Genomic DNA, 14,768 nt, shown 5'->3' with positions numbered 1-14,768 from the left:
GGAGGGAAGGAATTGGGTGGGCCTTCCTGTTCCACCCCAGTCCATTCCTGGTTTTGGGAGCAGTCAGGCCAGGATAAGAGTGCTCTGTGAAGGGGGCGTGGTGTCTTATGTATGGAGCAGGTGAGCTGCTAGCTGGAGAGAAGCTTGGTGAACACCAGGACTGCTACTGTTTGTGTGTTTTGCGTAAAGACCTGTTTTCCCAAAGTTGGATTATTTAAAAACAGTGGACTTTGTCATGGACTGTGGACTCTTCCAACAGGCGGATGTAAGCCTAAACCTTATTTAAAGTTTTTGTTTGCTGAGAAAGCATATTTGTTCATTTGTTTGCTGCTGAGTCCTTAATAAACTGGACTTTCATTTACGTTTCTGTCTCCTGCGTGCTAGCTGTGATCCCAGAGCTACCCCCCAACTGTCACATATTGTTAAGGGGTTTGTGCTGCCGGACTGTTTCTCTTCATTGCAGTGGCCAGAGCACTCCAAACCCTCCTCTGCCTAACAAGCCTGCATGTATTGTTTGCTAGCAGGGGAGTGTGATATCACTTTGTGGTGCAGTAGACAAGTCCCCAGACTTGGTGATTATTAATTAGGCCCAGCTGTCCTCCATGGAGCTTTACCTCTTTATCTTTATCGATCTGACTCTAAGGGCCGGTTCTAGCTACAATGGGCTCTGGGGCAATAGTAACCGGGGGGGCAGGGGGCTGACACCCCTTCCAACCAAATCCCCCTCAGGGCCCCTGAGCTGGCTGCTAGGCCCAATCCAATATCCCCCTTCCCCATCACACAATATCATTAGGTGTCCATCATATGTCTAAGTCTTTATAAGGTTCCCATTATTCAATATTCACCTCTTCCTTTTCCTATACAGAGTAAACACACAGCATCCCCACTCTCATGGGTCACCATAGCTGGCGGGGACAAGTGGCACCTTGGGGGCCCTCACAGGCTCTGGAGCCCTTGGGCAATTGCCCCTCTATGGAAGCACTGGCTCTGCTGACTCTGTCACGAAGCTAGGTCTTTTCAGAACCTTTGAAGCTTGCCAATCACACTAGCAGTTTTAGGTGGGTCATACCACTTTGGTACAGTTACAGGTAGAGCATACTTCACTGATTTCTCCCAGTGTGTTACTTACTCAGAGCCCCCTGAGCGACATCCCCACGTGTAGCCCCACCCACAATGAAGTGAGGGTCATTATGGATCTCCTGCAAACAAATAAAACAAGGTATCAGTTTACTTCAGAAAACAGAAATCGGACATTCCTGGGCTACTCCCAGAGACGATAGTGACTGGGGCTGCTCGGTGGATGTTGGTGCCTTGTTATCACTATCAAGGATTCCATGGTCATGTTATTCCCTTTTTGGCCATAATGCCTGCATGTGGCAGGTTTTAGTTTCATCACTGCAGGTATCAGAGCACTCTGTAAGCAAAGAGTATATACAATGGATCACAATGAAAATGGAGTTTGCTGTGTATGAAGCAGAAAGAAATAATAAAAGGGGATACATGGCAGTGCCTGCAAGCCAGATATTAAGGTGTTGGGGAGGTTGTGGACCCTGTGGCCTTCTTAGTTTAATAGCAATCAGTGAGTGACAGCTAGGGTGGGAGGGGTGGAGGGGCGCACTTTGGTGTCTCAGCCTTGGGTGCTGAAGGACCTTGTCCCTGCTCTGGAGCCCCATACTATGCTATATTAAGCACACTTAATGATCTATGCCCTTTAGAAAACTGCGGTATGTTTAATACGTTTCCCCCAGCATTAGGCTGAAATCCTGCACTATATAATGATCCAGTAGTAATATTAAAATAGGAAAGTGACTGTAGTAAGGGCTAAACTAGATGGCAAATGCCAGAGTTTTTCAAAAGGGCAGGTGTTGTGGGATATTCCTGGTGAACAGTGGTTAGAAAACATAAAAGAAAGGAACCAGCAACAGAGTCATGGGTTTCTAAGCTCATTGATAACTATGGGGAGTGAGATATACGGTAGTTCTGCAGGAACACTCATGCAGCACAAACTGCTAAAACACTTCACACCTTTTCCCACTACCTTTTCTTTCACCAAGCGATTTTCCATGTGTTGCAGTGCAATTTTCATGTGATCAGTTGGATTTCACATTACAATTGCGTTTTTGATTTTCCGTTCATTGGTGGCATACCAAGAAAATCACACAGCACCATGTTTGCTATGTAATTTTCTTCTACTCTCTTAAGTGGTGTTTAACTCTAAAAAAAAAGAAAATATAAAAACCGCTGCATTGTGTTAATTAAAATAATATCTAGACCCTACCTTACAATCACTTTTTTGAATTTTTCAATTGTAAAAAACATTTTACATTTTACACTTTGTTACCGTATTTTTGGACTATAAGACCCTCTGGAGTATAAGTGGCACCTAGGTTTAGAGGGCAAAAACCAGGGAAATAATATACTAAACCTGATGTGTCTATGTCTAGGGGCATTTTGTAGATGTTCTTCACCCCCCAATTATTGTGTCCTGTCCCCCCTGGTGTCCTCCTCCTGTCCCCTTTGGTGTCCTCCTCTTGGCCTCCTTTGTGTGCTCCTAATGTCCTCCTAATGTCCCCCTTTGTGTCCTCCTAATGTCCCCCTTTGTGTCCTCCTAATGTCCCCCTAATGTCCTCCTCTGTGGCCTCCTAATGTCCCCCCTTATGTTCTTCTAATGTCCCCTGTTGTGTCCTCCTAATGCCCCCTTTGTGTCCTCCTAATGTCCTACTTTGTAGCCTCCTAATGTCCCCATTGGTGGCCTCCTAATGCCCCACTTGGTGGCCACCTAATGTCGCCCTCCATGTCCCCTGTGGCCACCTGCATTGTCCCTATATAAATGTAATTAGCGGCAGCCTCTATCTTACCTCATCCTGGGAGTCAGTGGCAATCAGCTGCTGTCCCCTACGTGTCCTCTGTGTCATCCTCCGTGTCCCCGGTGTCATGCTCCACTCCTCCTCTGTGAATGTAAGTAGCAGCAGCAGCCACGGGCATCACACACCTGACCCTTGGAGCCCACGTGATCAGCCGCTTGTCTCTCTCACTCCTTCCCCCGAGTGCCGGTCCAGGAAGTGCTAATGTAACCCTGTGTGTGTGTGTCATTGCAACAGACACACACACCAAGGGTTAAATATGCATTTAATTTTTGTGGAAAGCACTGCTGTAAAGAGAGCCTGCAGATGCCACCAGGGGGAGCCCATTAGCAGAAAAGAGGAGAGAGAAGTTAGGCATGTGCAGAGGGGAAGTAACAGTTGGGTTTTGGCAGTTGAAGGGTAGTGAGGGGGAGGATCCTGGAAAGCGGTTGAGACTGGGTTGATGCAGCAAGAAATGAGTGTGATGTGGAGAATATAGAGCAGAGGCACAAAACAAGAGACCAGGCATTGGTGAGACAGTCTGAGCAAGACAGAGGCACAGACAAGAGAGCGCTACTGAAAATGAAAGTAAGGAAGAAAAAGAGAGCTGCAGACATTCAGGAGAGGAGAGAGACCACTCACAACTACAGGCCAGTAAAGAGCAGCAATACTGGAGAGATAAGCCAGGAGAGTCAGGAATAAGAAGGGAAGACCAGTTAAGTAAACAATACCTGTAACAGAAAGAGAAGTAACGGAAAACAGCAGAGACACAACAGTGACACAGAGACAGCAGCACAGCAATGCATACAAGAGTGAGACAGAGAAACAAGTGACAGGACTAAAGAAAAAGAAAGAGTGAAGACTGCAGTAAAGTGTCTGGAGAGACTGTGTGACAACTAGGGTTGCCAGGTCGGCTGATGGAGAAAACCGGACAGGGGGTGGAGTTAGGGGCGGAGTCAGAAGCGCACTTTTATGTAGAGTGGGGCTAAGCAATGGGCTTTTTAAAAAAATGTTTTTTACAGTATTTATATCGCACTGACATCTTCTGCAGCACATTACAGAGTACATAGCCATGTCACTAACTGTCCTCACCAGTACATGCACATAAGAGACCACTTTTCACCAGTAAATGCACATAATAAGAGACCGCTTTTCACCAGTAAATGCACATAATAAGAGACAGAGCAGAAAACTATTACAAAACTGGAAAACTATGCAAATAATGCAATGCATTTATGGCGTTTTTGCACAGTGAAGTGGTCGATTTCTTGCGGGAAGTTTTAAAATTTATTTTTTTTTTCCCACCAAAATTTTTTATTGAGAACAATAAAGTGGACATACATAGGCATAAAGTTAAAATATAAATCTGCGCATACATGTATGTACACATTTTGAGCAAATATAACAAATATAACAGTATAACAGTATAAATTGCGTTGTACAATAGTATGAATTCAAGTGTAAAGTATAGTAAGCAGCGGGCTCAGGCGAGATTGAATGAGATTGAAAGTCACGCCTGGACTATACGGAGGGGAGATAGAGCGGAGCCAATGCACACAAAGAGCGGAAATACAACCAGAGAATTATGGGTCACTCACTCACCATATCTCCAGACTCCTGACCTTACCTTGCTTCCTTCGCAGATGCAGAATCGCATTGCAAATGACGTGAGTGACGCACGTCATGCGTGCGTTGGCAACGCAGCGTTGGCGTTGCCGTAGCAACGTCGGGAAGCGCGGGCTCGGGGGCGGTACTTAAGCTGGCGTAACTTACGCCGCGTAAGCTGGCTGGCTGTGCCTTTGACTGACAGCCAGGCAGCGAATCAGCGGTCGCGCAGCGCTGGCGGACGGGTGGCGGCAAGTGGCAAAAGGCATAAAACCGGACATCTTAATTGTCCGGTTTAACATGCCTTTTTGGACAGGACACAGCGGCCAAAAACCGGACTGTCCGGTCTAAAACCGGACACCTGGCAACCCTAGTGACAACAGCTGGCAGACAAGATACTGAGGAGACAGTGGTGAAGAAAGTTTAAAAGACAGCGGTGAAGAGCTGGCAGACAGCAGAGTGCTGTGTGAGGAAGATTCTTGCAAGTTAATACTAATAAACTGTACCACATAGATGTTTCTTGAACTAGGCCTGATCCTAGCAGGCTGAAGATATGTAAGAGGCTTACCGATACTCTTTCAGCTTAAAGGGAACCTGAACTGAGTAAAATTATTTAAAATAAACACATTAGATAACTTCAAATGAACATTACTCCGTTACCTCGCCGTCAGTTCCCCTCAGAGTCTTACCATTTTCTTCTTACAGTGATCCCTTCCAGTTCTGACAACATTTTGTCAGAACTGAAATATATCAGCTGCTGTCAGTTATATTTCAGTTGCTGTCAGTTATAGCTGAGAGGACAACTGATAAGCCATAGGGAAACATGGACATAACCCGGCACAAGTGTGCGATGTTACAGTAACAGTGTGCTGACCAGAAAGCCGTTATGGGGTAGTGGTCATTTTCAAAATGGAGGACAGAGAATTCCCTCGATCACAGTGGACAAACAGGATGCAGGAGAGGAGAAAGATTGTTGAGTAAACTACACGGGAGGTAAGTATGACTTGAGTGAATATGGTTATTTTTAATTTTAATTTTCAGTTCAGGTTTTCTTTAAAAGGAAGCTTACAAATGTGTTTTGTCACTGAATGTTTTATCCTTGAGATTAAATACAAATATTTCTTAAAAAAAAAAACTTGATTGGTGTCTGGAGGATTTCTTTACAGTTCAAGCATTATAGAGGTGTTACACTGGCACTAGGGAGAAGGAGTGAGAGAGACAAGTGGCTGATTGCGCAGGCTCCAAGGATCAGGTGAGCGATGCCTGCGGGTGCCAGGCTACTTACATTTACTGATGGGGGGGGGGGGAGCGGCGGAGCAGGGCAATGGTCCCCATTGTAAATGGACATGGAGGACAACACCAAGGACACAAAAGAGGCAGCAGCTGAATGCTGCTGGCTCTTAGGATGAGGTAAATGATAGCGGCTGCCGCTAATTACATTTATACATGGGGACAGTGCAGGAGGACACTGGGACATGGAGGGGGACATTAGGAGGCAACCAAGGGGGGATATGGAGGCTGACATATTTATTTCCTTTTAAACAATGCAGATTCCCTGACTATCCTACTGATCCTCTGCCTCTAATACTTTTAGCCATAGACCCTGAACAAGCATGCACATCAGATGTTTCTGATGGAAGCCTGACTGAATTACCCATATGCTTATTTCAGGTGTACTGGTATTGTTTAAAAAGAAGAAAGTATGGCAGCCTCCATGGTGTAAGTCTCTCACTTCTGGTTGCCTTTAACCTCAAACACAACACACAGGTAAAATGCAGTATGCAGTACATTTGCATTTTGGTAAATATTGAATTACATCAGCGCTGAGATTTCTCAAAATTGGACCCTACTGGTTCACCAACAACATGCTGGAATATTGGTGGGTTAATTGACTAACCTAATATTTTAGTTCTACAGTTTATCTGGGACTGGGATGAACGGGCTCATTCACACTCTGTCCAGTGCGCTGCATTAAAAAACTGCAGACAACTGGTGCACTGTAGGCATGCAGAAGGTGCTACTGCTGCTCTAGGTGTCCTATCACACATGTCCTCTTTTCGGGATAGTATGCCCTACATTACAGCATGGCAGTGCACATTTCTACATACCATATGTGCACAACATACACAGCATTGGTGCTCGGATACCCCCCCCCCCCATCGCGGATTTGAGTACATCCGATCACGGCAGTATCGAAATCCGGATATGCCGTGATCACGGCTGTGATCACGATTAGAGATGTAGTGAACGGTTCACCGGCGAACGGTTCCAGGCGAACTTCGGTGGTTCGCGTTCGCCAAGAGAAGGCGAACTTTTGCGGAAGTTCAATTCGCCCCATAATGCACTATGAGGGTCAACTTTGACCCTCTGCATCACAGTCAGCAGGCACATTGTAGCCAATCAGGCTACACTCAGCCCTGGAGCCCCACCCCCCTTATATAAGGCAGGCTCGCTGGCCATGACACTTACTCGTGTGCCTGCTGCAAATAGACAGACTAGCGAGAGCTGCTGCAGATTTTTTCTCCTAGGGAAATATTAGTTAGGCTCTTGGCTTGCTCCTGGCTGATTGTTATTGCTAAAACAGCACCCCTCAACAGCTGTTTTGAGAGCTAATGTTTTCCTGATGTGTTGTTTTTTTGTGTGTGTTGCTCACTGACACTGACATTATACAGCCCTATCTGTTGCAGCTGGACCTTGGTAATTGCTATTACTGTGCCAGCCAGGCCCTGCCTAACTATCTATACTGGGACACCTACCTATGCCTACCTAACTACTGGGGCACTTACTTACCTATATGGGGACACCTACCTACCTACCTACCTATACTAGAGGACCTACCTATGCCTACCTACCTATACTGGGACTCCTACCTATGCCTAGCTAACTACTGGGACACCTACCTATGCCTACCTACCTATACTGGGTCTCCTACCTATGCCTAGCTAACTACTGGGACACCTACCTATGCCTACCTACCTATACTGGGTCTCCTACCTATGCCTAGCTAACTACTGAGGCACCTACCTATGCCTACCTACCTATACTGGGACTCCTACCTATGCCTACCTACATACAAGAAGATAATAAGGTCGTTGCTTCATTGTGGACAGACCAAATTTGATCAGCTGGACAGTCATTGTTGTTCTATCATTGAGCTACCACAGTCCGGCAACCATATGGGCTGGAAAACCGCCATGGCCTGCACTCTGGCCATGTTGCGCACCAGTCCAGCACGGCCGTCACTACACAAACAGCTGTTTGCGGTGCGTTACACAGTGAGTTTGGTGTGTCAGTGTGAAGCAGAACTCTAATTACACTCCCTGATTGATGTATACACATGCAAGATGTTTGAAAGCACTTTAGGCCTGCAATTTAGCATTCAATGTGATTTATGCCCTTAAAATGCTGCTTTGCGTCAAATCCAGATTTTTCCCCGGGACTTTTGGTGTCTATCCCACTCCGCCACCTGGGGGTCCAGGTGTTAGACCCCTTGAAACATGTTTTCCATCACTTTTCTGGCCAGCATAATTTTTTCTATTTTTCAAAGTTCGCGTCCCCATTGAAGTCTATTGTGGTTTGCGAACTTTTAAGCAAACCGAACCTTCCGCGGAAGTTCACGAACAGGGTTCGCGAATCGAAAATCGGAGATTTGCGACATCACTAATCACGATTTGACTTTAACGGTTAATAGCAAACATGCTAGAAACACCAAATTTGTCAAGTATGTTAAGAAGAACCGTGGGAATAAGAACAAGATTTTTTTCAAAAAGACCTTATATCGATTTTAAAGTTTTAAAGGAAAAAAGTATTTGTACCGCCGACTTTAGCGGTTAATAGCAAAGCCCCCTTACTTGGTATAAACACCAAATTTGCCAGATATGTTAAGAAACAGTGGGAACAAGAGGAAAATAATCATTTTTAAAGAGACCTTATAGTTTTTGAGAAAATTGATTTTAAGGTTTCAAAGCAAAAAAGTACACACTTAAATGCGGTAAATACATTAACTGTCATTTACTGCATTTAAATGTATACTTTTTTCCTTTGAAATTTTAAAATCGATTTTCTCAAAAACTATAAGGTCTTTTTGAAAAAAAAAGTCTTCTTGTTCCAACTGTTCTTCTTAACATATCTGGCAGATTTGGTGTTTCTAGCATGTAAGGGGGTTTTGCTATTAACCACTTGAGGACCGCAGTCTTTTCGCCCCTTAAAGAGACACTGAAGTGAAAAAAAAATATGATATAGTGAATTGGTTGTGTACTATGAATATTTACTAGAAGATTAGCAGCAAAGAAAATATTCTCATACTTTTATTTTCAGGTATATAGGTCTCGATTCATCAACACTTAGCAAATTTGTTAACAACAGTTTGGTAAAATACCGAATTTGTTAACTTCATTTCAGGATTCATCAAAGTTATCTACAGCTGTTAGCGAACATTCGGTAACGATTCGGTAACGATTCGCTAAAACGGAAGAAAGTGCAATTCATGAAAAAGAAAGTGGGCGTGGTTTAGCGTTACATTTAGGATTAGTTATCTCCTTCACTGCTCTGTCGTTATTCCTGTCAGATCATTGCTGACAGAGAAGATGGAGCCATTGGAAGTGGTTATGTATCAGCTGAGAGTGATTCAAAGGTGCAGAAGGGCAAGAATAAGGTCTGCAACCATATAAATTTGTAAGAGAATAGATTTATTTGCTATAACACGACATCTGCATTTCTCTTGAATCATCTTGTAAGAGAACACAGGCAGTGTCAGGGTTAACTATTTTTGCTAGCTGCACTATAATTTTTTAGAAAAGGCTCCTATCAAATTGTGGGATTGTCCCAACCACTTCCAGAATCCTGGTCCAGGTGTTAAGCCCTATTCAGAATGTTGCTACGTAGTGCTCAAAGGACTGCCTTTTACCCACAATTCCATGGGAATCTTATGGCCTTGTGTTAAATTACCGCTGTAAAATGGAAATATCGACACGTTACCGAATGTTTACCGAATTGTTATCGAATTCACACCGAATGCCGAAAAACCTTGATGAATACAACTAGAAATCGCTAAACTTCGAATTCGGTAATTTAACAAACTGGAAAAAGTTATCTCAAAGACAATGATGAATCGAGGCCATAGTGTTTTTTCTAACATTGCATCATTCTATAATATGTGCACATTACACAACACTCAGCATTCAAAATGAGTCTTTCAGAGCAGTCTGTGAAGTAATGACATCTCCTCTAGCAGAGGAAAAGTAAATAGTCCAGGAACAGTTGAGATAATAAAAGTCAGATAACAGCCCTCTCCAGACTAAAGGTGGCCATACACTGGCCCGATTCGCGGCCGTTTCGACAGCAGATTCGATCCTGGGATCGAATCTGCTGCCAATCGTTCGCGCTAAACGCACCCGCCGATCCGATTTCCTCCCGAAATCGGATCGGTCCGTCGATCGCGCCGTGCGGGAAATTACCCTCGATCGCCCGCGGGTAGGGTGCGCGTCGCTAGCGGCGGCCGATCCGATCAGGTATACATTACCGGACGCTGGCTCCCTGGCGTCTTCTCAGCGCTGCACCGCTCTGTTCCGGCTCCATCCCGGCGCTTCCTGTGTCACTGCAGTGACCAGGAAGTTCAAATAGAGGGCGCTCTATTTTAACTTCCTGGTCACGGAGTGACACAGGAAGCGCCGGGATGGAGCAAGAACAGAGCGGTGCAGCGCGGAGAAGACGCCCGGGAGCCAGCGTCAGGTAATGTATAGGGGAGGGGGCACAGGCGGCAGGAGCAGCTCAACAGATTGTGATCGGTTTCAGGCTGAAATCGATTCACAATCTGTTTGCAGTAAAGGCAGCCATACAATCCCTCTCTGATCAGATTCAATCAGATAGGGATCTGTCAGCTGGTCGATCTAATGGCAAATCAACCAGTGTATGGCTACCTTAACTTAGTCGGAGAGCTTAATGGCTTGTTTGCATAGAGATAACAACTGGAGTTTCTCAACTCTTCCTGTACTGGAAACAATTACACTGATGTATCTGATCTTAATGTTTTATTTCTTAGCTGTGCTACACATACAAATCATAATATCATCATTTTTTTTCGCTTCAGTGTCTCTTTAAGGACCAGACACTTTTTTCCATTCAGACCACTGCAGCTTTAACGGTTTATTACTCGGTCATACAACCTACCACCTAAATCAATTTTCCCTCCTTTTCTTGTCCACAATACAGTTTTCTTTTGGTGCTATTTGATTGCTGCTGTGATTTTTAGACATGGATTTTGTCAAAAAAATGATTTTTTTTTTACTTTCTGTGCTGACATTTTTCAAATAAAGTAACATTTCTATATACATTTTTGTCCAAATTTATTGTGCTACATATCTTTGATAAAAAAAAATAATTCAGTAAGTGTATATTTATTGGTTTGGGTAAAAGTTATAGAATTTACAAACTATGGTGCCAAAAGTGAATTTTCCCATTTTGAAGCATCTTTGACTTTTCTGAACACCTGTCAGGTTTCATGAGGTGCTAAAATTCCAGGATAGTATAAATACCCCCCAAATGACTCCATTTTGGAAAAAAAAAAAAACGTTTCCATTTCTGCTAACTTGTGACAAAAAAAAAAAATGAATCTGCCACGGACTCACCATGCCCCTCTCTGAATACTTTGGGGTGTCTACTTAATTTGTGTGGTGTGTTTACTGTCCTGGCATTTTGGGGGGTTCTAAATTGTAAGCACCCCTGTAAAGCCTAAAGGTGCTCATAGGACATTGGGCCTCTTAGCGCACCTAGGCTGCAAAAAGGGGTCACACATGGGGTATCGCCGTACTCAGGAGAAGTAGTATAATGTGTTTTGGGGTGTATTTTTTCAAATACCCATGCTGGGTGGGGGAAATACCTCTGTAAATGAGTATGGCGATACCACATGTGTAACACTTTTTTGCAGCCTAGGTGCACTAAGGGGCCCAACGTCCTATGAGTACCTTTTGGCCTTGTTTCCACTTAGTGCGCTTCTATCCGCTTTTTATCAGCACATCAATGTTACAGATTGATACATGTTGCTGAAAAGCGGACAGAAGCGCATAGATGGAAACGAGGCCTTAGGATTTCACAGGTCATTTCGAGGCATTTGGTTTCTAGACTACTCCTCACGCTTTAGCCCCCCTAAAATGCCAGGGCATGCATAGTGCAATAGGATAGGGTGTAAGGAACTTGCTGGGCGATAATATCGGCCAAGCGAGTTTTTTTAACACCCTGCCTAGGCAGGGACGGATCTAAGGGGGGGCAAGTGGGTCTCTTGCCCCAGGCGCAGTTTGTTGATTTCTTAAAAAGGCGGCAAAATGTGGATGGGGAATGGCAGTTTAGGCGCCAAAACCTGACCTTGCCCCAGGCGCAACTTGGGGCAACATGGTCTAGATCCGTCCCTGTGCCTAGGGCTAAATGCAATTGGATCAGGCGACTTTATTGTCGCCTGATTATCGGACTCACCAGTGTTTAACGTTGGCGAGTCTGACAATTGCATCAGGCCCATTGTCTCATAGCACTTAATTTGTGTTATTGTTATAAAATTCAGGGAAAATAATGAAAGTATCAAATGTAGGAGAGTGTTTTGTTTATGATCTGTATAATCGTAGGCATGCTGAGGAGTGAGGCACGTGATGAGGAGTGAGGACGTGTCCTTTTTTCTAAATATTCCTGCACTTGAAAGTGTTCCACTTTCTCATCTCTAGTTGGGAAAGTTTGGAGATATATAATATTAAATTATAAAATCAGTACACTCAGAAACGTAAGCCTGTTCTTCTTACCTTTGGTCTTTTCCACTCGACGCCCTTGGCTGCCTTAGAGTTTGGTCCTAGCGAACTGTACCCCAGAGCAGCAGCGCCAGCAGGGAACTGGTCATCTTCAAAGAGAGTCTTGGATGCCAGGTGCTTCGCTCGCAGCTCATCAAAGTCTTGGTTTTGGTATTTTTTTGGGTTGTCGTGGGTTCCTACAGCAGCAACTGGAGCCATCATGTCTTGCCTGTAGCTTGGATGGGTAGTGTGAGTAGAGTGATTGCTCTTCACCAGACCAAGTGGTATAAATAGGGAGCCAGGAGGACTTCATGCTTGTTGCTGGGGTTGTGCTGGGCGGGGACAGAATCTGACAGATGAATCATATTAGTGTAAATATGTGCACAAGAGAAGATGGCTGTTTAGGGGAAGCAGCTGCCTGAGGATGGATCTGCAGCATAGATGGGAGCAATGTACAAAGACAGACAGTAATTACTTTTTTTCAGGAATCAATTTCTCAAGGTTTTGCCTTTTTGCTGTTGTATGCGGCATGTGTACACAGGTAATTGAAAGCAGAGCTTGTAAGGGAAGCAGAATAACATATAGTAAACTCATAGCAATGTGATATTTTCACATTATAAATAACATTACTTTTAAGCCACCAGGAAGTAAGAAAATACTATGAATAATTTTGACAGTACTTTTTCTCCTACATTATGGTACTTTTTCATTTGCAGAGTGCTGAAAAGTCAGCATGCCAGTTCTACCAGCCTTACTTAGAATATCAGCCCTATCAGTATGCAAGTCCTCTGTGGCAGCTGTGTCAGTACACCAGCTCTATCAGTTAGCTCTCTAGTCCAGTTTGTACTTCGCTTCCATCAGCACACTACTCTTGCCCCTTCTGCCGTCCCTACTCTATGGGGTTCCACCTACTTTTCTTTCCCTCACCAGTGGAGCAATCTCTGTGACCCGGTGGCTACCAGGCAGCAAAGCAGTCCACCACCAGCTAGGGGTGGCAGAACATAATCCCTTGCAGGGTACTCTGGTGAAGACCCATAGCTACGCTGGGATCAACATGATCTGGACCCGTTATTAATATCATTGATTTATAAAGTGCCAACAAGTTATGTTCATAATCAGCTAATTACAATGATACAAAATGTAACGTACATTTTTGCAATTATTATCCCCATACGTAACAGCAATTTGTAAATTGGATTGATTTTGTATAATCATTCATAATTTTGCATAATTCTCACGTAATTTAGTGCCGACTTTAAAGGGGAACTGAAGAGAGCGGTATATGGAGGCTGCCATGTTTATTTCCTTTTAAGCAATACCAGTTGCCTGGCAGCCCTGCTGATCCTCTGCCTCTAATACTATTAGCCGTAGACCCTGAACAAGCATGCAGCAGATCAGGTGTTTCAGACTTTAAAGTCAGATCTGACAAGACTACCTGCATGCTTGTTTCTGGTGTTATTCAGATACTACTGCAGAGAAATAGACCAGCAGGGCTGCCAGGCAACTGGTATTGATTAAAAGGAAATAAATATGGCAGCCTCCGTATACCTCTTACTTCAGCTCCCCTTTAATGGTGAATAGGGATTAATGAAGAAAAGATGCATGCACCTTCTGTCCTTTAGTAATCCAATGCAACAAGTGGTTACAAATCATTCCAAGATGTACTCACAACAACGTTGGTGTGTGGTGAACGGGCTGCTGGTGAAGAGGTGGGAGGTGAGGGACTGAGGAGGGCTAAGCGACGGCTGTTTCGCGGCCTGATAAACGCTTGGTCACGCTGCGTTCCACGACGTTCCACGATTTAATGAATAGCAAAGCCCCATACATTCTATTGTCACTAAGATTGCTACATAGGATAAGGAGAATAGTGGGTATAAGTAAAAAACAATATTAAAAATAAAATACCTTGTCCAAAGGCTTCCCGGATCCTTGTAAAGCCGACCATTCCAGAGCAGAGACCCTCTTCATCTTCTGGCCCTGCTCCCGATTGTGGGTGAGGTAATCCAGACTGGGCATAAGTGAGTAAGGTCCACGCAAGTGCAATAGTACCTGCCGGCCACAGAGTTATTTCACTTGTTGTGGGGAGTCCAGTGCGGTAAGAGGTCCATCAAACCCCTCATGAAAGTTCCAATCAATCGTGCAATCCACATAGGACTCGACCCTCCATAGATGATGATTAAACTGATGTTTATTGCATTCATTAGCGGTGATATAGCACACTGAAGGCACAACGTTTCGGGCAGAGGCCCTTTCTCAAGTGCTCGAGCACTTGAGAAAGGGCCTCTGCCCGAAACGTTGTGCCTTCAGTGTGCTATATCACCGCTAATGAATGCAATAAACATCAGTTTAATCATCATCTATGGAGGGTCGAGTCCTATGTGGATTGCACGATTGTAAGGTCCACGCAAGCTCAGTAGAATGAGGCCACTTTTGCATGACTTTTTTCCTTTGCGCATGAGCACTTTGCTCTACTGGACAGGCACTCACCTTACTTGCACATGCTCTTTCAATAGTGATGAGCACGAATTTTGTATGATCGCAATTTAGTATC

The 14,768-nt window shown here is 44.3% G+C and overlaps 1 protein-coding gene across 1 annotated transcript in view; it reads right to left on the bottom strand.

Moving 5' to 3' along the window:
• LOC137504428 (calpain-8-like) overlaps window positions 1–12,473 on the bottom strand; it is a 54,349-nt gene extending 41,876 nt beyond the window's left edge. Inside the window, exons 1-2 of the mRNA XM_068232839.1 lie at window positions 12,233–12,473; window positions 1,130–1,199 (exon numbers count right to left, since the gene is read on the bottom strand). Coding sequence (XP_068088940.1) covers window positions 1,130–1,199; window positions 12,233–12,439 — 277 coding nt within the window. The 5' untranslated portion in view covers window positions 12,440–12,473. The remainder of the gene's footprint in view (window positions 1–1,129; window positions 1,200–12,232) is intronic.
• Window positions 12,474–14,768: the final 2,295 nt, after the last annotated feature.

This window comes from Hyperolius riggenbachi, chromosome 4, assembly GCF_040937935.1.
Source record: "Hyperolius riggenbachi isolate aHypRig1 chromosome 4, aHypRig1.pri, whole genome shotgun sequence".
Lineage (NCBI taxonomy): Eukaryota > Metazoa > Chordata > Amphibia > Anura > Hyperoliidae > Hyperolius > Hyperolius riggenbachi.
The sequence above is the reverse complement of the archived record's forward strand: the minus strand, read 5'-3'. Positions and strand labels throughout refer to the sequence as shown.